General features: G+C 43.2%; 1 protein-coding gene across 1 annotated transcript in view; it reads left to right on the top strand.

Moving 5' to 3' along the window:
- The window catches only part of Edem1 (ER degradation enhancing alpha-mannosidase like protein 1), a 29,315-nt gene extending 10,733 nt beyond the window's left edge, over positions 1 to 18,582 (top strand). The window contains exons 5-12 of the mRNA XM_076841050.1: positions 941 to 1,124; positions 2,772 to 2,946; positions 4,534 to 4,654; positions 5,110 to 5,280; positions 7,885 to 7,958; positions 9,279 to 9,375; positions 11,884 to 12,087; positions 14,562 to 18,582. Coding sequence (XP_076697165.1) covers positions 941 to 1,124; positions 2,772 to 2,946; positions 4,534 to 4,654; positions 5,110 to 5,280; positions 7,885 to 7,958; positions 9,279 to 9,375; positions 11,884 to 12,087; positions 14,562 to 14,651 — 1,116 coding nt within the window. The 3' untranslated portion in view covers positions 14,652 to 18,582. The remainder of the gene's footprint in view (positions 1 to 940; positions 1,125 to 2,771; positions 2,947 to 4,533; positions 4,655 to 5,109; positions 5,281 to 7,884; positions 7,959 to 9,278; positions 9,376 to 11,883; positions 12,088 to 14,561) is intronic.
- Positions 18,583 to 24,614: the final 6,032 nt, after the last annotated feature.

The following is a 24,614-nucleotide window of genomic DNA, read 5'->3' as shown; positions in this document are numbered from 1 at the left end:
GAATTAAAACTCTCTGATAGAAATTGAGGTAGGAGAGGTAAGTGGTGTCCTTGGGGAGAATTTGGTTCTAAATACAATGTAAATGGGTTTTAATTCATTTAGTTTTACTGAGTACCTACCGTGAGATGGGCACACAGTGACATGGTGACTTAATCCATCCCCTTAAGAAATTTATGTTCCCATGTTCAGTATTCTCAAGTCCTTTTATACCTGTGACTTATATCCCCTGCTACCAAATTGTATGGGAAATTTGTCTTCATTTCTGACTTGGATCTCTTTCTCCAAAGGTCCTCGTATATATTGTAGGAGCTTACTGAATGTTCTTACACGGATCTTTCAAGTAAAGATTAGACAAAAAAGCAAGTTAGCTGCTGATTTCAATGCAGAATGTAGAATGAGATTGTATCTTTGTCTCATTTGCCAAGCCAGAGCTCCTCTGGGAATTGAGTCAGCCTTTTGGGTAACCCTGGAGAACTGCCAGACCACAGAGCTTCCATGATGACACTGACTGTCATACTTTGGCTGAACCTCCCTTCTCTCCCAGTCTAGATTTGTTTGTTTGCTGAGCATTAGTGAGTTCATAGTCGCTCACTTAAAAGTTAGAAATGATTCTATAACTTGCCTTTTTCTCTATCCCCAGAGCCTGGTGCATTTGTACCTATGAAGAAAACCTGCCTGAAAGAGATGGTTTAGTGAATAGTGTTGTAATCATCCCCTGAAGATTTGCTCTTATTAATGAGACAAGACTCCAGTGTTCTTACTGTCTTGATTGTATCTGTCAATCTGAACTCACATATTTATCTTGGGTATAACAGGCAGATGGTGGGCTGACTCTCACCATTCAGGGTTTTATCAGCTGAGTGTTGGGTCTGTGACTTGGCCTGTCAGCCCATGGGTTCTTGGATTTTGTTGTGAGACCTTTCACTCTTCCTGTCTCCAGGTGAATCTGAAGACAGGTGTTCCTCCTGACAGCAATAATGAGACATGTACGGCCGGAGCTGGCTCCCTCCTGGTGGAGTTTGGGATTCTGAGCAGACTATTAGGGGATTCCACATTTGAGTGGGTGGCCAGGCGAGCAGTGAAAGCCCTGTGGAACCTCCGGAGCAATGACACGGGATTATTAGGTGTGGTACCCCTTCTTCTGCCATTGGGTCTCCTTTTACCTTCTCTGGCTGGGGCTCTCCTTCACTGTTGCTTCCTTGTACTAGTGAATTTGAAAACTGACAACTCAGTAAGAGTGGCCCTCATTGTCTCCATACCCAAATTCTTTATGTGACCTTTGGCTTAGAGTGAGGCTGTAGGGTTTGATGGAAAAGAGTAATGCTTATGCTATTGGAGAGCTCACTTCCATTTTGGATCCCTGGGCATATTCCATTTGAAAATTGTTAATGGAAATGCTATAAAAAGAACAGCCATGAGGCAGATTTTATTACTTTAATATAAGGTTCTAAAAATAGGAATTTTAGAATTACTATGGGATAAATTCCTCTTAAAATATTGAGAAGTGTGATGGTAGACTGAAAGCCCAGATTAGACCCATTTTTAGGTGGGCTTTTCCCCTTGAGAATGTTTGTTTAATGTATTAATTAAAAATTACTATGGAGGGCTAGGGTTGGCTCAGGGGTAGAGCACTCACCTAGCACATGCGAGGCCCTTGGTTCAATCCTCAGCATCACATAAAAATAAATAAAATAAAGATATTGTGTCCAGCTACAACTAAAAAATAAATATTTAAGAAAAATTACTATGGAATATTTCAAACATTAATAGTAGAAAGAAAATATAATGAACAAATAACACCTACATATTTATCATTCATCTTTAATAATTATCTATTTTGCAAACTCACAGTGGGTTTTTTTCCCTCATATAGTTGTTTGGGACATGTTTTCTTTTGGTGTTGGGAAGTAATTTTGTGGATTGCTCTAGAACCATAGAATCATAGTTGGTTCAAGTTTTGATTTTTAAAAATGATTATGGGGGTTGGGTGCGGTGGCACACGCCTATAATCCCAGTGGCTCAGGAGGCTGAGACAGGAGGATCACGGATTCAAAGCCAGCCTTAGCACTAAGGAGGCACTAAGCAACTCAGTGAGACCCAGTCTCTAAATAAAATACAAAATAGGTCTGGGGATGTGGCTCAGTAGTCAAGTGCCCCTGAGTTCAATCCCCAATACCAAAAAAGAAAAAAAAAGAGATTATGGGGGCTGGGCACGTGGCTCAGTGGTGGAGCATCTGCCTGGTGTGTACCAGGCCCGGGTTCAGTCTCCAGTGCCACATGCACACACACAAGTGATTGCATATTTTTTTTCTTATATTCTAAAATTTATATACAAATTTCTTATATTTAACAGCAATATTAGAAGGAAAGTCACTTAAATTCTCAATCCATCACCAAATGATTTACATGTATCACCATGAATTTTTAATTTTTCTTTGCATTAAGTGTTTATCCTCCTTTTTTATTGTATGCATGTACACATGTAATAACAAATGTATAACCACAGTGCACCAATAAAAAATGTGGAAAAGGGGGAAAAAGTGAAAAACAAAATGTTTATCATCTCCTTTTTATGTCAGTGGTTCAGTACTATATATTCAGAAAGATCTTTAGGCTGTTCAAGATACTGATAGGACTGATAAAAATTTTAGGGCTAAGTATTCACTTTTTTGTTAGTGAGGATGAGGGCTCCATAAAGCAGTGAGGTTAAAGTAGGAGGACTGTCCTCCCCACAAGATGACTGGGACTGAAGTCCTTGTTTGTCTCTGCAGGCAATGTTGTGAACATCCAGACAGGTGACTGGGTTGGAAAGCAGAGTGGCTTGGGTGCTGGGCTGGACTCCTTCTATGAATACCTCTTGAAGTCCTACATTCTCTTTGGAGAAAAAGAAGACCTAGAAATGTTTAATGCTGCATATCAGAGCATTCAAAACTACTTAAGAAGAGGGTATGTTTCCTTTTTGTCACTTGAAGAGTTTACATTTTGAAATATTCCCATTTTTATTAACATAAACTCCTATTCTATGTCTGCGCTCACCTTACCATCTCTCCTACTTGTTTATCAGTCATTTGGGGGTGAAGATCTGTATTAGTTATCTGTCACATGGCATAGTACTCCAAAATCTAGTGGTTTAACATTGCAAACATCAGCTTGTGTAGTCTCTGAAGGACAGGGATCTGAAGCAGCTGAGCCCATGGATCTGGCCCAGGGTCTTCCTGGTTGCTCTTAAGCTGTTGGCCAGGGTCATGGCCATTCAAAACGTGAATGGGGCTGGAGGATCTCCTTTGAGGTTCACTAGTGGGGGTGGGGGTGGGGGTGGCAGGCTTTAGTTTCTTACTGCCTATGGGTTAGAAGTCTCTGTTCTTTGCCAGAGGCCTTTCTGTAGGGAGTTCATGTCAGCAGGCTTCCCCAGAATGAGTGATCTGAGAGAGGGAGAGAGGACAGAGAGAGAGGAAAAAAAAGCTGGGGTGAGGGGGTGGGGGAGGGGGGAGTGTGGGGAGGGGGAAGGAGAGGGGAAGGAATAGTGCTTTCATGACTTCAAATGGGAATGATGTGCCAGCCCTTCTGCCAGACTGTTGGTTACCCAGACCAACCCCTGATGCATAAGTGTGTCCACCAGAAAGTAGAGGTCATTAGGAGTCATTGTGAACACTGGCTATTAGAAGGGATGACACATCCCTGTGTCTAACAGTGGCTGTAATTGTAGAGAGCTGTAATTCAAGGCAATCATTATTTTCATCCCTTTTCTTTCAGAAGAATTGCTAGGATTGGTCTTTATACCTGATGAAAGAAATGACAGTTACCACATTTTTACTCCCTCTGGGCTTGTTAAAACAGCATTTTTTGCTGTTCTTGGTTGTACATTCCAAATAGCAGGAGAGAGAGAATGTGAAGGGAGAGCCATTCAGAGCTACAGTGGCTTTTACTCTGCTGTCACTCTGCTCCAGGTTTATTTTTGTATGCATTTATATGTTCAATGGCCAATGTGGGTTATGGCTACTGAGCTTCCTGCTTCGTAAGATTTTCTTGGACTCATTTCTACATTAAGTATTGTGGGAAGCACTCTTGTGAGTGCTGTGTTTAAGGAAGAGGGTTTCTGGCTAGAATTAAGTCGTTTTTGCTTTTCAAAATCCCAATCTAAACTGAGCAGTAATCTCCAAGGGTCCTGCCCTGATGTATTATTCCTTCAGGTCCATGAGAAGAAAGTCTTTGTACAGAAAGAACCAAGTTTCCCCATTCAAGTCAAATCCCACATAGAACCATGCATTGTATCAATTCTGTTACACAGCAGTATTCTTATATCTGATGCCAAAGTGATTTTTGCAAAATACGTTTTATTCTGTAGTAGATGTTATCTTCTGCTACATTCTAGTATATTCAGCTAGTGGCAATCTTATCTCCAAACGAGTTAAGAAAAATTAATGTTGATTCTGATTAAATAAAACTACCAGGGACTGCTAGAGCAACAGACCTAGAGCTCTCAGCGAACTTTCTTTTTCTTTTCACCTTTGCATGTGCTGCTTGAATTTGCAGACGGGAAGCCTGTAATGAAGGAGAAGGAGACCCCCCTCTCTACGTCAATGTGAACATGTTCAGCGGGCAACTCATGAACACCTGGATTGACTCTCTGCAGGCCTTCTTCCCTGGACTGCAGGTATTTGCTAAGAATAATGAATCAATGGAAAGGGATTCCATACCTTGTTTCCCCCCTATCTCAATCTCTTGAGTGTTCTTTAGCTCCTCTGGATTTGCATAACATGTCATGATTATTCTTTGTGAAATCAGACTCTAGAATATTAAACAGAGCCAACCTATGTAAGTACAGAACCAGACTTGCAAAGTAATTGCATGGGATGTTTGGATGATCCATTTCTGCTGTTTGTTTTTTGTTCATGAGTCATTTAAACTCTGCCATGCCGTTCACATCAGTGTGGCATATGATGGCCAGATACAGAGCGCATCTATCTGGTCCACTGCTTTTGGGTTGGTTTTATCTCCAGCTATGTGAGGACAGATTAGAACCAGGGGTCAGACAAAAGCCTCTGTGTCACTTCTTCTTGCTCTTGAGAAAGCATCTCAGCCTGGTGACCTGTGTCATCTTCTTCTTAGGTTTTGATAGGAGACGTGGAAGATGCCATCTGCCTCCATGCCTTTTACTATGCCATATGGAAACGATATGGGGCCCTCCCTGAAAGGTATAACTGGCAGCTGCAGGCCCCTGATGTTCTCTTCTACCCACTTAGACCAGAGTTGGTGGAATCCACATATCTCCTCTACCAGGTACTGGCATTCGTTGAACAGTTTGTTGTTTCACAGAGACTTGGCAGAGTTACTACCTATTTTTAATATTGTCAGGATTCCACCGGATGGAGAGAAAGTGAGCATCTGCAGCTGAATTTTTTTTCCTGGTCTTTGGGATTGAACCCAGGGTGCTTACCATTGAGCTACCTACCCAGCCTTTTTAATTTTTTTGAGACAGGGTCTAAGTTACTCAGACTGGCCTCAAACTTGTGATCCTTCTGACTTAGCTTTCCAAGTCATCGGGATTATAGGCATGTGCCACTGTAATATATGCAGCCTAAATATGATTTTTTTGTGTGTGGGGGGGGAGTATACCAGAGGTTGAACTCAGGGGCACTCAACCACTGAGCTACATCCCCAGTCCTATTTTGTATTTTATTTAGAGACAAAGTCTGAGTTGCTTAGTGCCTCGCTGTTTCTGAGGCTGCCTTTAAACTCACAATCTTCCTGCCTTGGCCTCCCAACTAAATATGTTGTTAACCTCACATTTTGCTAAGAATCATGTTTTTACTATAGGACTTATTTCACACCTCTTTTAATATTTGTGAGGAAAATTTTGTCCTTAATGTGTTTCAACTCTGACCAAAGTACCCTTTTCTGGGTTGCAATTCAGTTCCAGTATGCTGTGGAATCCTGGTCTTTATACTAATTATTCTGAAAAATAGACAGTCTGTTACTTGTTTGTAGAGGAAGTCATCTGGGATTCTTCTGAATGCTGATTTTTGTCTAATACTAAAAAAAAAAAAAAAAAATGGGCTGAGAATATAGCTCAGTTGGTAGAATGCCTTGCATGCATAAGGCCCTGGATTCAATTTCCAGTAACATTAAAACAAAACATAACAACAACAACAAAAAATAAACGCCCATGATGTTCACCTTTCAGCCAGTTGCTTAAGTGCCAAAGGGAATGTCATTCTAACTGTAGAAAGTCTCTTCCCTGATATGTATGCTTCTGTGCACATCACACATGCATACTCATGGAGAGTCTGTTCCAGTTCACATACACAGTAGAGTAACTGAACTTTCCAAGAAGCTGTCCCTCCCATGCAGCTCAGGAGGCCTCTGACAGATGCCTGTGTGGGCCAAGTAGAACCTGATTTGTTTTACACTCTAGTGGTAGTACTATGGTACTGCAGTTTGGATTTATTTAGTAATTTTGGGGCAGGGACACGGAGGCGGTTGCTGGCGTTATGGAACTCAGGCCTCGCTCATGTTGGGGAAGTGCTCTCTACTACAGAGTTGACAACCTCAGCCCCTCAAAAATTTTCTTATACTGAATCATTGCCATTTGCTTTTAGATGAAAAAAGGAGAAATCCTATGAAACTGGTAATAATCCTCATGCCTAAAGTGAGACCTCAAGAGTTTTTCAGAACCTCTCAAAAACGGGAAGAGGTGATATCATACATGGCCTTTCTCACCCTGGCTGGAGTGTGACCTCTCTGACCCTTGCTGGAGTGTGGCAGTGCATGCTCTGAGCACGGCATGCGTGCTTGAGTTCTCTTAAGCTTAGTTCTGTTGCCTGTAGGCTTATACCTCTTTGTTTCTGTTGCTACCTCCTCTTTCCTATTTTTCTTTTTTTGAGGTACTAGAACCCAGGGGTGCTCTACTCTGAGTATATCTCAAGTCATTTTCACTTTATTTATTTATTTTGGTACTGAGGATTGAACTCAGGGGCACTTGACCACTGAGCCACATTCTCAGCCTATTTTGTATTTTATTTAGAGACAGGGTCTCACTGAATGGCTTAGCACCTCATCATTGCTGAGGCTGGCTTCAAACTTGGGATCCTCCTTTCTCAGTCTACCGAGACATTGGGATTACAGGCGTGCACCACCACGCCCAGCTGTCTTGTCTTTATTTTTGAGACAGGGCTCATTAAGTTGCTAAGGCTAGCCTCAAACTTGTGATCCTCCTACTATAGCCTCCCAAGTTGCTGATATTATAGGTGTGCACCAACCACCACACTCAGCTCCTCTCCTCCCCCCAAATCATTTAAGAGCATATGATAGAAGAGGCATTATGGAACTCAGGGCCTTCCTCATGCTGGGGAAGTGCTCTACTACTAAGTTGACAACCTCAGCCCCTCAATTTTTTTTTTTTTTTTTTTTTAATACTGAATCAACCTGAGAACTGATTGTAGAGGCCTTCCATAGGTACTTTAAGGGGCTTATTCCCATTAGCCTCACTTTATGTTGCTATAATTGGGATGGGACCAATGTCCTGTTTCCTGTGCATGTGTCTAAGGTTTCTAGGGAGTTTTGAGGCAAGGTAGAAACTGGGTTTGTTCTCAGATGTGGTACTGTCAGGGTGGGCATTGTTTCATTTCTGACCATGATGAGGATCAGGAGAGCCAAAGTGTAGAGTATTGTTCTACCCAAGACCAGATTTTCTGACCCTTGTTAAAGGTGTGCTGTGATGTGGACTGATAGGACATCTTGTCCTTTACATTCATGACCTTAAAGATGAAGTGAGCTGAACCCTGCTCAGCTGGTGACACGTCTCCTTGGGGAACCCTACACTCATGACGGTTGTTGATAGCAGGTCTTCCCAGCCCTTATAAAAGTCTCTTGTGTTCTCTGTAGGCAACCAAGAATCCCTTCTACCTCCATGTAGGAATGGACATTCTACAGAGTCTGGAAAAGTACACAAAAGTCAAGTCAGTTTTCTAAGTTCCTTCTTTTCTCTGTGATTTGAGTTATTGTGGGAAAATATCCTACTTTGTATTTTAATTTGTAGAACTAAGATCATTAGAGTTAATTTTGTGGGGAAATGGTTTACCTTTTGATGTAGTAGCATCTCAGTATAGTGGGAATTGATTTTTATGTTTCCTCTTTTTTTTTTAAACTATAAGATTTCAGCAGACTGTTTTTGTTTTAAGTTTACTTAGTTATGCAAAAAAAACATTTAGGGAGTAAAGGAAATACCAAGATTTAGAATATTCTCATTGTGATCTCTACAGATAACTATAGTCAGCATTTAAGTATATAGTCTTTTAAAATATATTTGTATATATGATGTGTACATATATGTATGTATGCATAAAACCATATTCTATATTTCAATTTTGTGACCTGCTGACTATGTTTTTCCTCCCTCCCTCCCTTCTTTCCTTCCATCTAGGACCACATACATGCTAGGCAAGTGCTCTATCATTGAGATATATGCCCAGCCCTTTTATTTTTATCGATTGATTATTGGTATCAGGGATTGAATCCCAGGGGTGCTTAACCACTGAGCAACATCCTCAGCCCTTTTTGTATTTTATTTAGAGACAGGGTCTCACTAACTTGTTTAGAGCCTCACTAAGTTGCTGTGGCAGGCTTTGAACTTGTGATCCTCCTGCTTCAGCCTTTTTATTTATTTTGAGACAGGGTCTCATTAAGTTACCCAGGTCATCCTCAAACTTGTGATCCTCCTGCCTTAGCCTCCCAAGTAACTGGGAGTATAGGCATGTGTTTCTGCACCCAGGTCAGCTTTTGTTTTTTATACATCAGTGTATCATAAGTATTTTGTTAGAAAATACTATTTTAGAATACCTACATTATAAGTTCTCCAGGTACTGGTGTTAAAAATTTAAACCAATCTTTCTAAATTTGATGCCAATCACTTTCTTGATCTCATATTGTATCTTTGGCAAACATCTTGCACTGTCCTCCCTTCCCCAGTCTGGGGACTAACCTGGTAGTTTAGCAGCTGACACTTTTAAAATAAATTTACAAACTATCCAGGCTAAAAAAAAGGAATAGCATCCCAAAATAACATAGGTTTGCAGTGGTTTCCCTCCCCCTTGGAACTGGGGATCAGACCCAGGGCCTTGCCAATCACCTCACCCCTGATCTATAACCCTAGCCCTATAGTTAATTCATCATATGGTATTATGTAACTTGGTTGGTTATCAGATTAATAAAATACTTCTCTTCTGATATCCATCAGCAGGGGGAGCAGAGGCTGGACTGACCAGACATCTGTTTTGCAGGTGTGGGTACGCCACATTGCACCACGTTATAGACAAGTCTAAAGAGGACCGGATGGAGAGCTTCTTTCTCAGTGAGACCTGTAAATACTTATACCTGGTATGTGTGCTGAAAGATCAACCAAGGCTATTTAGCATGGCTCATAGCAGGCATTTTTGCAGCATTCTTGGCACTGTTGTGTGCTGGACACTGTGCATACTCTGGAATGCCAGCTGTTTCAGTACTATGGCTAGTACTTCATGGTTGCAAACCTTGGGGAGGAGTTGTCAGAGAAACATAAATAAACTTTTGATTAGGAGCTGTGTGCATAGTGGTTGGGAAGGCTTCTCTGAGAAGAAAAGCAGTGGTTTTTGTTAGCTTTTTTTTGTTTTTCCTTTCTTTTTGTTTCTCTGCAATGTAGGCATGCACTCCAGCCCAGCCTGAGAGTGGCATTTATGACTCCTTTTCCCTGCTCTCTCTGTACATGGTCTTGCCCAAGACCTGCAGCCCAGCTGTCTCTGTCCATAAAACACCCTCAGGCACACACTTGTGTATGTGTGGACAGGGAGAATTTCTGGACCTGGAAGGAACCTGTGGCATCACTTAGTCCATGTTTCTTCTTCCTTTGGAAAGCACAGCCTACATTGAGTTCAGATGGCTTTCCTGAGGTCTTGGGGTGACTACATGCAGAGCTGAGGCTGGAATGGTGCTCCTCATTCCTGTCCTGAGCTCTCTCCACTTCTCTGCTCTGCCACATGGAGGGGTGGTGCATTTGTGTATGTAACTGCTCTCCTTCCTTCTCTGCTACTTGACTTGGTATGGCCACGTACAGAGAATTTTCTGGAGATGCAGAGCGTCAGGAACTCCTGCTTGGAGGATTTGGAGGTAGCAACAGTACTGATCCATTGTGTCATCCATTTCAGTGGTTCCGAGGTCTGGAGCTGGCTGGGTCAGAATCACTGTGGGGCCCTTATTAAGTCAGAATTTTTTCAAGTTGACTTGGCAGTTTAATTTTGACAAGTGTTTCCAGTGATTCTGTACAAAGCCATGTTTTGGAGCTACTGGTCTGATGGTTCCAGATCACTCTCTTGACTGGTTGCTTTCCACAGAAGCCCAGAGAGGAGGTGGTGTGTCCACTACAGACCATGTAGTCTAGCCTGTGGGAGGACAGTAGCCAGTAGCCTGTGGCTGTACCCTGGGTGTGCAGAGGTCTTGTTCTCAGTGCAGCCTGGCTAAGCCTCTCCAGCCAGCAGCCATTGGTGTCAGAAGGATGTTAACAGGACCAGTTCTGGAGTAAAGGAAGGAGACCCCATAGCATGTGCAAGGGCAAAGAACCCAGTCTAGGAGGAAAAAAACCTAGGCTGTACCCCATTCTTTTCCAGTGAGCTATGTCAAGACTCACTTTTCATCTGTAAACTAGTTTAGGTCACCCATAACCTTTCTGTGTAATAGTTTCCCCTTATCTGTGGTTTTGCTGTCCATGGTTTTAGTTACCTGAGTTTAATTGTAGTCTGTAATTATTAAATGGAAAATTCTAGAAATAAACAATTCACAAGTTTAAATTTTTTAATTACAGTATATTGTTATGCAATTATTCTACTTTATTATTAGTTATTATTGCTAGTTTCCTACTACATCTAATTGTAAATAAAATTGTATCATAGAATTTTCGGTAGGAATAAACAGTATATGTAGAGTTTAGTACTGTCTATGATTCTGGGCATCTGTGGAATGTCTTGAAACTGTCCCTCATGGATAAGGTGAGACTGCTGCTTTCCTTCATTCAGCATTTGTTGAACACCTGCCTTCTCCCCGACTCACCCATAGTGGGTTAGTTTTTTCCTGATGCCCCGTTGCACCTTCTCTTATTCCCTTCACATCTGCTGTTGCTGGAAAGGACTGCCTGTGAGCCACTGTGGCTGCAGAGCCCTACTCAAGACTGAGCTAAATGTATGAGTCTCTGGGCTGGGCCCTGGGGATATGGTTATGGGTAAAACATGCTCCTTGACTCTAGCATCTCCAATTTTAGGGTCTAGGTGTGTATGAGGTGGGGTTAGTTCTAGAATTTGAGCATGAGGACTCTTGGTGGGTATATGAGAATCATCCAGGGAACCTTTATAGACCATGTGTGCTTGGGTCCTAACCCGGGGGGTTTCTCAGTCTCTGGGTGTGGGTGGGATATGGAGGTTGGGACAGGTCTAGGCATTTGAGTTTAAATAGGTGGATCCTGCCTTGAAACCAGTGTCCAATTGATGCCTTTTCTTGCAAGTCTGGTCTGAGTAGCTGGGACACTCTCCTATGAATTAGTCAGAAGTACACAGTTGCAAGTTTTTTTTTTTTTTTTTTTTAATATTTATCTTTCAGTTGTAGTTGGACACAATACCTTTATTTTGTTAATTTATTTTTTTTATATGGTGCTGAGGATCAAACCCAGGGCCTCACATGTATGTGCTAGGCAAACGCTCTACCGCTGAGCCACAACCCCAGCCTCACAGTTGTCAATTATATCTTTTATTTATTTATTTTTTTGGTGTGGGGGGATGCTGGGGATTGAATCCATGTCCTAATGCATGCTAGCTGAGCAAATACTGTACCACTGAGCCATCTTTTCTCTTTCTGTCCCTCAAGCTATTTGATGAGGAGAATCCAGTACACAAATCTGGATCCAAATACATGTTTACAACAGAGGGCCACATTGTATCCGTGGACAAACATCTTCGAGAATCACCTTGGAAGGAATTCTTCTCTGAAGATAGAGGACAGGACCAAGAGGAAAAGTTTGTGCACCGGCCAAAACCTCACGAGTTAAAAGTCCTCAACTCCAGCTCTAATGTGAGTTGCATTTCCAGGGGTGGTATGCATGTGGAGGAAGAGGAAAAAATCTAATTCCTTTAGCACTGAGAGTCCCTAACAGAGTGAATGGCACACTCAGTTTGCTGTTTCATAAAGGGACCATTGACTTAGATGTGTCATCAGGGTGTAAGGAAACCAGGAGCAGCAGCAGTTACCTGACTGCAAGGGCAGTGGAGACAGTGGCCACAGCATCTTGGAAGGAGAGCGTCATGTATGAGGTGTGGCCATGGAACGGGCCACTGCTTGGATGTGGCTTTGTTGATGGTGTAGGCAATACCTGATTCTTCCTCCTCCTTCTGATCTCTTGCTGGAACTTCTCTTTGGTTATGTCCATGAGAAGCCAGAAGGCAAAGGAGCCTGCTGATGCAATCCATTAGGTTGTCCTCCTGGGTGCCAGAGTAGGTGGAGAGTGGATCCGCAGGGGCAATGAAAGAGGTCCAGCAAAGTCACCTGCCAGCAGGAGAGGGAAGAGCAGTCAGAGTTGTTATAGCTTATGATGCTTTTTTTTTTTTTTTTTAATGTTTATTTTTTAGTTGTAGTTGGACACAATACCTTTATTCCATTCACTTATTTTTATGTGGTGCTGAGGATCGAACCCAGGGCCCCTGTACATGCTAGGCGAGCGCTGTACCGCTGAGCCACAATCCCAGTCCCTGATGATGCTTTTCAAAGTACACTGGGTTTCCAGTTTCATTTACAGTAGTGCCGGACTCAGCACACCCAGGTTCTCCTGGTGGACAGTGGGAAGATGTGGAAATGCAAGTTCCTGAGGCCTTCATGGAAGGCCCATAGGGTTGTGTTGGTTTGAATCATAAGAATGGTTTGAAAGTAAGGATCAGGAAATGGACCCTGGACCAGTTGAAATCTCAGATCTTGTCCCACAGTGCACTGGATGCCACCTGTCTTCTCAGAAAAAGCCTCATTGTCAGGTCTGCCCCTTTCCCACACTGGTTGCCTGGTTGGGGGCACCCTTTCAGCACCTTTCCTTTTGTGAAAGTTTTCCCATCATTCTGTGAACTAAATCAACAGGTCAGAGCACAGGTAGACCACCTCAGTTTCCACAGGGCCATGTAGTATGATGAAGTGAACAAAGCAAAGTTGTGAAGGAAAGGAAGGGGGTGTTAATGATCGGCAGCACATCGTGCTCTACATGGCTTCTTATATTTCTTACAACAACCCGCTTTTAGTAGATGAGTAAAGACACGGTGGCATCTGGGTCATTCATTCAGTGGAGCTGGGTTTAGACTCAGGCAGTGCCTTTTCTTTTAGAGAGAAGAGACCTCTGACCTGTCATACTCACTGATCCTATTGTGTCAAGTGCCAGGATACAGGCCCATCAGAGAGGCCCAGATCCTGGGCATGTGCATGGCCTGGTGGGGAGGCCAACTCCTCCCTAGGTGTATGTTAGTAGTGCTGGGGATACTGAGGGGCTGGGAGCAACCTGTAAGAAAATCAGGGAGGATTCACTGAGCTGGCGCTTGAAGGATGAGGAGGAGCTTCCCAGAAGGGATATTCAGGCAGAAGAATTTGTGTCTACAAAAATGTGAGGGAATGTGAGACCAACAGAAGGGCTGAGGTCCTGATCTTTTGGGGATGTGCACTACTCTGTGAGTTTTAGTGCAGAGCCCTGGGTAAATGCTTTGGGGAAGAACTGTATAAGGAATGCATGTGGACAGCTGTTTCCAGAGATAATACATTTGGTTGAGTTGCACAAGTTGAGAACCACATCATCCTTGAGTGTATGAGGGGAGTGCCTGTAATAAAAAGAAAATTGTACTCTTAAGCTTTTAGATTGTATATGGACAAGAAGAACGTAACTCAGAAAAACACACCATTTTCAAAAAGCTGAAGTATTTTCTTAAATTCTGGATAGATTAAAGGACCCAAGGGATGCAGCTTTTATTCCTGGCTGCTAAGCACTTACTGTGAATGCCTTGGTCTCCTTGGATCTCCATTTCTTTACCCATAAAGTAAGGGTATTACATTTCATCAGTGATCCTCAATCAGAGAGTGATTTTGCTCCTCCAGGGCACTGAGCAATGACTGGACATAGTTTGGGTTGTCACAACTGAGGGCTGGGAATTGTCACTGGTCTCTGGCAGGAAGCCAGGAATGCTGCTGACTGTCCTACAATACCCAGGACAGCTCCCCACAACAGAGTTATCTGTCCCCAAATGTCAGTAGTACTCCGGTTGAGGAACCCTGGGTTTATTCAGTGGAGCTGGGTTTAGACTCAGGCAGTGCCTTTTCTTTTAGAGAGAAGAGACCTCTGACCTGCCATACTCACTGATCCCATTGTGTCAAGTGCCAGGATACAGGCCCATCAGAGGGGTCCAGATTCTGGGCATGTGCATGGCCTGGTGGGGAGGCCAACTCCCAAGAGGTCATGCAACCACATCTCCCAAGAAGTCAACTTATGGGTTTTAATTTGGTATTCATTTTTGTCTTCCTAGTGCAATCGTGTTCCTGATGAGAGGAGGTACTCCCTGCCCCTAAAGAGCATCTACATGCGACAGATTGACCAAATGGTTGGCTTGATTTGATCTGCTCTCCTCTGTGTGACCTCATCTTAAACCAAATTTAAACACCTGAACCAGGCCACGCCAGCATCCAGTCTGCAGGGGAAGGGGTGGAATCTGGCTGTCTGTGACAGTGTGGGAGTTCCTGACTAACTCCTTACACACCTTGGGTTAATCCTTACACACTTCAGTGTTTCCCTTCTGTTCAATAAAATGCCCTGCTTTTTCTTAAAGTTATAATTTGAAATGAGAAGGTACACGGAAATTGGCTTCTGTTGATATGCTGATATTAGTGAGCACAATAGGTGGGGCATCTTTGGATGGATCTTCCCAGCTTCATATTTGGGGCCCAAGTCTCCTGGCTTTGCCAGCACTTGCCAGTATTGCCACCTCTTGGTTGAGGATTGGGAATGGAATTTCTATGCAAAAGGGCCTGAAGTTCCCTTGGCATCCTTATATATTGCATTGAAAGTGTCATGCTTTCTCTCTCCTTTTGGATCACTGGGGCTTTCCCCCATATATGAACTATGATTTTGGATCACGTAGGGGGAAACCATCCAGTTGTTCAATTATGCCCCCAGGTAATCTTCAGTGTTATAAAGTTCTTTGCTTAAGAATAATGGTCTAACTGGAATCCTAACAGTCTTTTGGTTGTTCTATTATGGTGTAAGGATTAGCTAACAGTGATATTTTGCATTTGTTTTGAACCTGGACCTATGTGAGGAACTCCCTTGGTTCCAGAACCGGGGGTGCCTTTTAGGGGAAAAAAAAAGAAAACAACAAAATCCCTAAGATTGTCTGAGCTTCATTCTTTCTCATATTTCCTGACCAAGGATTCAGAATTCTGATTAACTTTGGATTAAGAATTTTATTTCATTTTTGTGACCTGTGTCTAGTGCCAATTAGCTATTCAGGGAGAAAGAAGTGATCAGGTGACTTTCTGATGACCTTGAGCCATTTCTCTGTGTAGTACAGGCTTTAGATTAGTGCCTTATGGACTTTAGTTTGGGCTACGGGCTGTCACACCTACTGCTATGGTGTGGCAGGCTTGTTTCGTATTGCAGATTGATGGGGCCAGTAGTGAAGAGGAATAGGGTGTATGTTTGGAAGATTCTGGAAGTTCTTAATTCAGTGGACCTGTCAATCTATGATTTTAGCAAAGCATATGGGAGGAACTTATGCTAAAACACCTTCTTTTCCTTTTTGTTATTTTCTTAGCCAGACAGAAGGTTCTCTCCTTGAACTTAAACTGACTGTTCATACAAAGCAGAGCTGGACCCAACCACTAGCCTGGCTTCTGTGCAGCATCACAGGTTGAAAGGGCAGGAAGTCTCTTAAAAATCACTAGCCTCCTGTATCATGTTTCTCACCCGTGAATGTTCATATACTTCACACAATTTTAGCCTTTTCAAAACTAGAAATAAGGGTGGGAGATGTAGCTCAGTGGTATATATAGACTGCTTACCTAGCTTGTACCTGGTTCAGTCTGCAACACCACAAACAAAACAAACCTAGAAAGAAGAGCCATCTAAGCCATTGCATTTTTAGTCAAAAGGGAGAGAAAATTTATTTCTTAAAAATTTAAGTGTACTTGTTTTGAAAACATGTATCACTTCTGTGGGATTTTTAAAGAGGTGATTTTCAGCAGTAAATGTAACATTTCTCATGTATTTGTTTTAAAGTGAGAAAATGTCAAATACTTTTTTTTTAAATTTTAGAAGTATTGTTCTATTAAGTGTCTCATCTACTGAACAGAATACTTTGAAAATACTACTTTAAATATTTTCATTAACTCAGTAAAATGTTAACTCACACATGAACACACTGTGTGTTCGCACCTCTACTTTTTCTCCAAGCAAGTTGAGGTGGGACCACGAATGACACACCTGGGAGAACAGGCCGGAAGACCAGGTATGTCAGGGAAGGAAGTGAGTGCTTTGGCATGGTATATTCTCTATGGCCACTCTCCCAGCCCTCTTTGTGGCTTCTGTGGCAATGGTGGTGTGCAAGCTCTCCAGTGTTCCCCTTCTCACCTGGGCCCATTACCTGTCACTCTAGAGCAAGCTCAGGCATTTCTTCCTCCTTCTGCCCTTGAAATAGGCAACACCCTGGTGCCTGAGTACAGCAAGCGGGTCTTGGGTACAGGCCAAGGCGAACCCCGTATTTACTCTTAAACTCTCCTGGCTTCTGCCTACTCGACTCACACCAGTTGGTGAGACTCTGGGTGAATCAGTTACTGCCACTTAATCCTGGTTATTGAGCTTCCAGACTGTCCAGGTTAAAGTGTGATGTGACAATGTCAATTATTTGTGTGGCTAGGTGCCAGAACACTGTTTGGTTTCATTTATGAAAGAAGGTTCTCTGAGCCAAGTTCAAAGCTTGCTTGTTTTCTTTTCAAAAATCAGGATGTCAGCAGCAGTAACATATCTTGCAGGCCTTTTGTGTTCTCTTCCATATTCTGAAATACTGGGTAGGGAAGGGCCAAGGAGGAGAATGTCAGAGAAATCCCCTTGCTCTGAATTTGTCCCAGGAACCCCTCGAATCTGAAGACTTCATCCTTTGGAACAGCTCTGAGGCTGGGCCATCCCATGGTGCCACGAGTACCTAGTTCTAGTGTCAGGCTTGGTCAGCAGGTCGAAGTCAAGTTTTGCAAAGAACTGTTCTAGAAAACTACCATATGGTTTGAACTGATGGGATACAGTTATCCCATGCCAGAGTTTCAAATTGTTACAAAGCTGGCCTAGCTCCTTTAGACAATGTTAACTGAAAGAGTATGTCACAAAGGAATGTTTGCTAGCTCTCTTGATTGTGCTGCCATTGTGAAGAACTGGCTTCTGTTTTCTAATCCTCCTTTCATTTTCTTCCTAGCTTCTTTTTCAGAGCTTGCTCTTTGTTACTGAACTCCCACTTTTGATAAAAAGTTCTGGGCTTTGCTTGCCTTGGATTGTGGGCTATGCACAACACTTAATTTTTTATGTACTTAAATAAAATGTGTCAGGATGGTGTCTGTGCAGGTAAATACCAGCCAAGAGTCCAGTTATCTGGTTTGGTAAACGCAGTTTTATAATCTGAGGGTCTCAGTGCCCTCCACACCTACCCACCTCTCCCCTGATCCCCCCACCCAAAAGAAAAATATCCCTGAGTGTTTCTCAGCTCAGTTTACTGAATAATTTCCAATTTTAATTCTTCGCTTTGTAGTTTGTAGACTCAATGTCAGACATTCCTTTCTTCTGGAGGGCTCCAGAACTCTCTTTCTTTTGATAGTCTCAAATTTAGTGCTGGTAATAAGGTAGGGTCCAGTGGTAATGTTGGCCACGGAGTAGCTGAGCAGAGACCTTAGAAAAAAATTCTAATCTTTGCTTTTCCATTCCCAAGCCTCCAGCTCCTACTCTAGTGCCTCTTCCCTGCAGGACAGGGACCCCGTGTGAAAGCCAGGAGGTGCGGCGGCCTGGGCCATGGTTTCCCAGGGCCACAGGGCTCAGGGTTGTGCTGCACTTGAATTTGGATGTGAATCTGATTAAAACAAAACAAAACAAACAAACAAAAATACAGTCCTGTGGAACTCCCTGATTCACAACTCCCTTCCCTCTTTCTGAGAGGCAGAGGAATAATATTTTTAAAAAGGTATTTTGTTTTAATTTTAAATAGCAAAACACAAGCTGCATTTTTATTTATTATACATGAGAAAGGTAAATCTGTTTTACAAAAAAATCTAGAGTTGGAAACTCTGGGAAAACTCACTGAAATACACAAATGCTTCTCTGTAATGTGCAATATGTTTTGCAACTATAGATATTTTATGTTTAATCTGTAAATAAGAAATGTATTTAAATTAAAAGGGAGCTTTTTGTAAAAGGACCAAATGTTCTTTTATAAATGTACTAAGGAATATCTTGCTCTTTGAAATTTATTAGGATTTTTATGAATAATTTTTATTAAAGACTTTTTTTGAGTTGTCATCGTGTTTCTCCTTTGTACACTATATACACATTACATGTGGGACAGGGGAAAATCATGAAGGGAAAATGAATAAAATCTTTTAAAATTTATTTACAGCCAGGCTTCCTTGTAGAATTCTACTGCATTTTTGTCACACCCTTGCATGTAAATATTCTTAGCACAGTAGGTAAGGCCCTTTCATGTGGCAGATCTCATCACCAACCTCCCCTTTCCATTCACCTCCTTTTTCCTGGGCTCTGACTTGTTCCTAAATCTGTTGCCAGTTGCTTGAGTCTATTCTAGAATCAATTCTAGCTGAATGCAGGGAGCACTGGCCTCCCTTCTGGCACTCCACCCAAGTCCCTGATGGGATCTTGAGGGAGAGAGCTGATCCCATCTCGTGGTGTCTGATGTCTCTGTCCCAGTTTTGGGCCACAGGCAATTCTGATGGGTTTGTTTAGAGACTGTAAAGCACAATAGGTTGGAGGAGAGTCCTGAGATCGGAAGCATCTTGCTAATAAGAACCGAATCTACCATTGCCAGGTAGGTGGCAGCTGTGTTTGTGAAGTGCCACGGATTTGCAGCCATTTGACAAAGGTAGGCTGGCCCAGGTATACCGAGTGGACCCGTAAGAGCCAGGGATGCCACCTTGGCACCTACTTGCCTTCTCCAAGATGCCTTGCCTCCGTAGTATGGATGTGTGCGGCCTCAGCCAGCCGTTGGTGAGTGGAATGGAGCAGCCTGTGAAGATGCAGTTAAGTGCCAGGGCTGAGAGCAGGAACAGCCCACGCCACGTGGGTACAGTCTTAGCTCTACACTGACTACCTGTGTGCCTTGGGCAAGTGACAGTTTTTATGGCCTCAGCTCTCCCATTCATCATGGGATGATTATAGCCCACACTCAGGGTGGTGTGAGGACTGGAGTAGATTAATATGTGATGTAAGTAAAATAGCACCAGGTACAGAGTAGATTCTGTTTCCTAGGATGATGACCAAGGTGGGTTTGTTTCCCAGGGTAAGTCTTAGTGGAGCTAGGGTTGTAGCTCAGTAGTACAGCGCTTCCCTTGTATGAGTGAGGCCCTGGGTTTGATCCTCAGCACCACATAAAAACAAATAAAATACAAAGGTTAAATTCTTAAAAAAAAAAAAAGTTTTAGTGTCTTTCAGTAGGGACCCTGAAGAAGGAATAAGAATGGGAAGTTGCCATAGATAGGCCTGGCTTTGTCCTTGTGCATGTGTGGCTTGGGTCAAGAGTCATACCTGCTTGAAGTTTCCTCATTTGTAAAGCCAGAGATAACAGTACCTTAACTCCAGGGGTTCATGTGAGGGCAAAGTGAAGCAGCAGCTATATTTTGTTAGAGCATATCGGGTGGCAGCAGCTAAAAGCTTTACCTATGTTACTTATGAAATTTTAGTCAGGGAAGAATGCAATTGTTCTCCCTATCTCAGACGCCCAGACTGTAAGGTCAGGGTGCTAGGTGTGATACCTGTGCCCCAGCACTACTGGTGGTTATAGTTGGGTGCCTGGCATGGTCTGCTCATCTCTGGCACATGGAATGAACAGCCTCTGCCACCGTGTGTGTGTGTGTGTGTGTGTGTATGAAGTTTCACAGTCAAACCTCACTGAAGTCCTGGGAGGTCAGTTCTATTTCTGCAGCTGACAGTACTAGAAGGCACACATCCTTGTCCCACTCACACTTGAACCAATGGCCTCGAACTCTTTTAGGTAATTAGTTGTACCTAAGAACAACTAAGAGGAGGAAAGATTTATTTTGGCTCACAGTTTCAGTAGATTCTGTCCGTGGTCTGCTGGCTCCAAGGCTGAAATGTGGTGGAAGGGTATGGCAGAGGAAAGCTGCTCAGTTCATGGCAGCTGGGAAGAAGTGCGAGAGAGAGGGTTCAGGGACAGATCTAGTCCCCTAGACCATGCCTCGCAGTGCCCTACTTCCTCCAACTAGGTCCCAATAGTCCATTCAGCTATCAATGGATTAACCCTTAAAAAGTGGATTAATCCACTGATGAGATCAGAGCCCTCATGATCCAGTCATTGCTTAAAAGCCCCACCTCTGAATCTTGCTGCATTGGGGGCTATTCTTTCAACACATGAGTTTTTGGGTCTGGGCATTCCAGATCCAAGCCATAACAGGTACCATGGTGAATAATTTGTCTGCAGTCCCATATGGAGAGAAGGGATGTAAATCTATATTGCCTAAGGAATGTAGCTCAACCCTTGATCTGAAGTGGTGCCTTCCCAGAGGGTTGGAAAGGGGTTGAGACTGGGCAGCATGCCTGCTTCTTTGTTTGGGACATAAGCTCCCAGGTGCTGAGGCCCTGGAGCTTCAGAAAATGAAGACCCCAGAAGCCACAGTGAATGCCCCTTTCCTTACAAATTGGAATATTCTCTGTGCCTAAGTGAGGGTGTGTGAAGGAGGCTATTGCTATTCTGGGAGTTTGCATTACCTCCAGACAACAGAAAACCTCTTCTTAAACAATATGGCCCTCCTAGGTCAACCTAGGTGCCCTTCAACAGATGAATGGATAAAGAGAATTTGGTACATATACACAGTGGAATACTAATGCCATCAAAAGAATGACTATGATTTTTCCAGTAAATGGATGGATCTGAAAACCATCATGCTAAGTAAAATAAGCCCATTCCAAAAAACCAAAGGCTGAATGTTCTCTCTGATATGTGGATATTAACACACAACTAGTGTGGGGGGAGGGAAAGAATAGAAGTTCAGGGGATTACATAAAGGAGAAAGAAGGGAAGTGGGGGGATGGGAATAGGAAAGACAGTGGCATGAATCGGACGTAACTTTTCTATGTTCATATATGAATTCACCATCCATGAAACTCCACATCACATACAACCACAAGAATGGGTTACTAATTGGAGTAAGCTATACTCCATGTATGCATAATATGTCAAAATATACTCTACTGTCATGTATATCTAAAAAGAACGAATTAAAAAAAAAAAAAGTTTCCAAGGTAGAGTTTCTCTCCTCATGAGGTAAGCTCTGCTCTTAAGGACAAGGGCTCAGTGATCTTCAATAGTGAGCTAATCAGATTTTGAGAAAATAGCCTTATTATTTGGAAAGCTTAATGTTTGCTTAGTCAGAAAGCCCGAAAAAGGAATGAAGAGCCAGTTTCCATTATTTGAAAACCCATCTGGACCATCTTAAGCTGATTTTTATGATAAAATACTAACATTTTAGCATAACACTGTAAAGGGCTATAGCTCAGTGATAAGAATGCTTGCCTATCATGTGCAATGCCCTGGGTTCAATCCCAAGCACCACCAAAAATAAATACATAAAAATAAATGAATAACACTGCAAGTTAATCTGTGATTATTTTTAGTTTCCGTGCTAAGGATTTGACCCAGAGCCTTGGGCATGTAAGCACATGCTCTACCACTGAACCACATCCCCAGCTTCTTGGTGAAAATGTATATATTGATAACTTAAAACCATTGCAACTTTTTAGCCACCATCATCTGTTAAAGAGTATATATTTCAGTAAGTTCTTTGTTAGTTGGTAATTTTTTTTTCTACTTGAATTGGTATTTCCATTACTCTTTTGCCACAAAATGTTAACATGTGACAACTTTTAATATATTAATACATAACAATCTCAATGTCTATCTATCCATCTCTCTCTCTCTCTCTCTCTCTCTCTCACACACACACACACACACACACACACACACCATCCATGAAACTCCACGTCACATACAACCACAAGAATGGGTTACTAATTGGGGATTGAACCCAGGAGCATTCTACCTCTGAGCTACATCTCCAGCTCTTTTTGAGACAGAGTCTCACTAAGTTACCCAGACTGGCCTCCAAGTTGCAATCCTTCTGCTTTAGCTTCCTGAGTAGCTGGGATTACAGGCAGTACACTGTGCCCAGCTCTGACAATCCTTTGAAGTCTTATTGTCTATACAATCATGCAGTGCCATGAAAATGTACATAGTTTCACGAATCCATATACGGTTTAACAATTTTTCCGTAATCATAAGGCTGTGAATAAATGCTTCTATAGTGCAAACTCAAACCATTTTGGGAGTTTGGCCTCACCCTGCAGTGTTGGTGTGTATGTGCTCCATGGCCCAGCAGCCAGGTTGTGCACTGTACCGCTCTGAGTTGTCCTGGTGGTTCCCCTCCTAAGGAAATTATCTAGAGCACGAGCCAGCAGACTACAGCTGGTGACCTAAATCAGGCCACTGCTTGTATTTGTTTTGTTGAATACAGTTTTAATGGAGCACAGTCTTGCTCATTTGTTTACATATTGTCTATGGTTGGTTGCTTGTGTTAAAATGGTAGAGACTGTCTCGTTTCCAAAGCCCTAGATATTTACTAAGTGGTGTTCTACAGAAAAAAAAAAAAAAAAAAAAAAAAAAAAAAATTGCTGACCTTTGGTCTAGAGGATTCCTTGCATGTGGGAACCAGGTGACACAAGGCTCTTCATAACGGCTTTTCTTGCCCAAACTCATTACCACCTTGTCTGACCTGGTGCCGTTGCCCATGGAAGCTTCCTGCACGTGGTTTCCTTGACGCCTCGTCTGACCTGCTGCTGGTGCCCATGCGTGCTGCCTGCTTTGGGCTTTTTGGACCCCTGGCCCAACTCGCCGCTGGTGCGCATGCGTACCTTTCTGAGGGGGCGCCTCCTTGCTGCCTCGCCTGCGTCTGTGCGCTCGCTCTCGGCGCGAGGCCTCATGCCCTCCTCACCTCAGAACCTTCTCGCCTCTTACACCCTCCTTGCCCAGAACCTGAGGTAAAGCTCTTCTAGCTTTTTTTCCTGTGTGGTAAATTTGTGCCCTCCTAACGCCATGAAGAAATAGGAGCTGCCCCAGTTGGGGCTCCCAGGAGGTCTGACCGGAGTCCCAGAGTGAAAATAAGGATCCCAGGTGAGGGACCCCTGGTCCTAGGCACGAGACATGGCCAGGTGGAAGTGTCCCGGGAATGGCTCCCTGTGAGCACCCACCCGCAGCGCCCCTTCAGTTTCCCTCAGGGCGGGCTTGCTAGCACCCTGGTCCCAGAACCCCATTTTGGCCCTGGGCTCTCAATACAAGGGGTCTTCCCTGAGGTAGATGTGACTGGGGTTTTGAAAGGAAGGGACTAGTGACATTTTTTGCTTAGCCTGGGTGGCAGTTGCGTGGGTAGTCATTCGGTTTTTATTCCTATAGGGTGCCTATGTTTTAATTTGTGTGTCCCCCTCACCCTTCTCTGCGCATGCGCCAGAATTCACGTGGCGCAGTCTGACACCCCACCCCCCCACACCCCCATATCCTGATAACCAGGAGCAGGGCCTTTGGGAGAAGATTAGGCTGGGAGGGAAGAGTCCTCAGGAGTTGGAATTAGTGCCCTTCCAGGGAAGGGACTCTAGAGCTAGCTCACCTCTTCTTCCACGTGAGGAATAAAAGATAAATTGTGGGGCTGGGGATGTGGCTCAAGTGGTAGCGCGCTCGCCTGGCATGCGTGCAGCCCGGTTGGATTCTCAGCTCTCAGCACCACGTACAAACAAAGATGTTGTGTCCGCCGATAACTAAGAAATAAATATTAAAAAATTCTCTCTCTCTCTCTCTCTCTCTCTCTCTCTCTCTCTCTCTTTAAAAAAAAAAAAAAAAAAAAAAAAAAAAAAAAAAAAAGAGAGAAATTGTCAGCATGCAATGGGGAAAAAGGGCCCCGCTGGCACCATGATCTCGGACTCCTGCTTCTAGGATTGTGAGAAACGAAGCTTGTTATGTAAGCCACACAGTGTCTAATAATCTCTAGTACAGCCTGAATTAAGTTATAGGCTGAATTTTAACGTTGTTTGTGACATCAGTTTTCCAAGTCGTGAAGCTCGCTGTGAAGTACTCTCAGAACCAGATGATCTGAGGGTAACACAGGAAGAAAGGGAAGGAAGGAATTTGGAGAAATTCACCAAATAGTTTGAGTCCCCTCCAACCTTCTTAGTCCTGTTATTCCCAAGCTAGCCTTACTCTTTACTTTCCATGGACCCAGATAGATGAGCAGCTGTCAGTAGGTTTCCAGGC

This window comes from Callospermophilus lateralis, chromosome 20 (assembly GCF_048772815.1).
Source record: "Callospermophilus lateralis isolate mCalLat2 chromosome 20, mCalLat2.hap1, whole genome shotgun sequence".
Taxonomy (NCBI): Eukaryota; Metazoa; Chordata; class Mammalia; order Rodentia; family Sciuridae; genus Callospermophilus; species Callospermophilus lateralis.
Note: the sequence above shows the minus strand (reverse complement) of the source record. Positions and strands in the feature narration are given on the sequence as shown.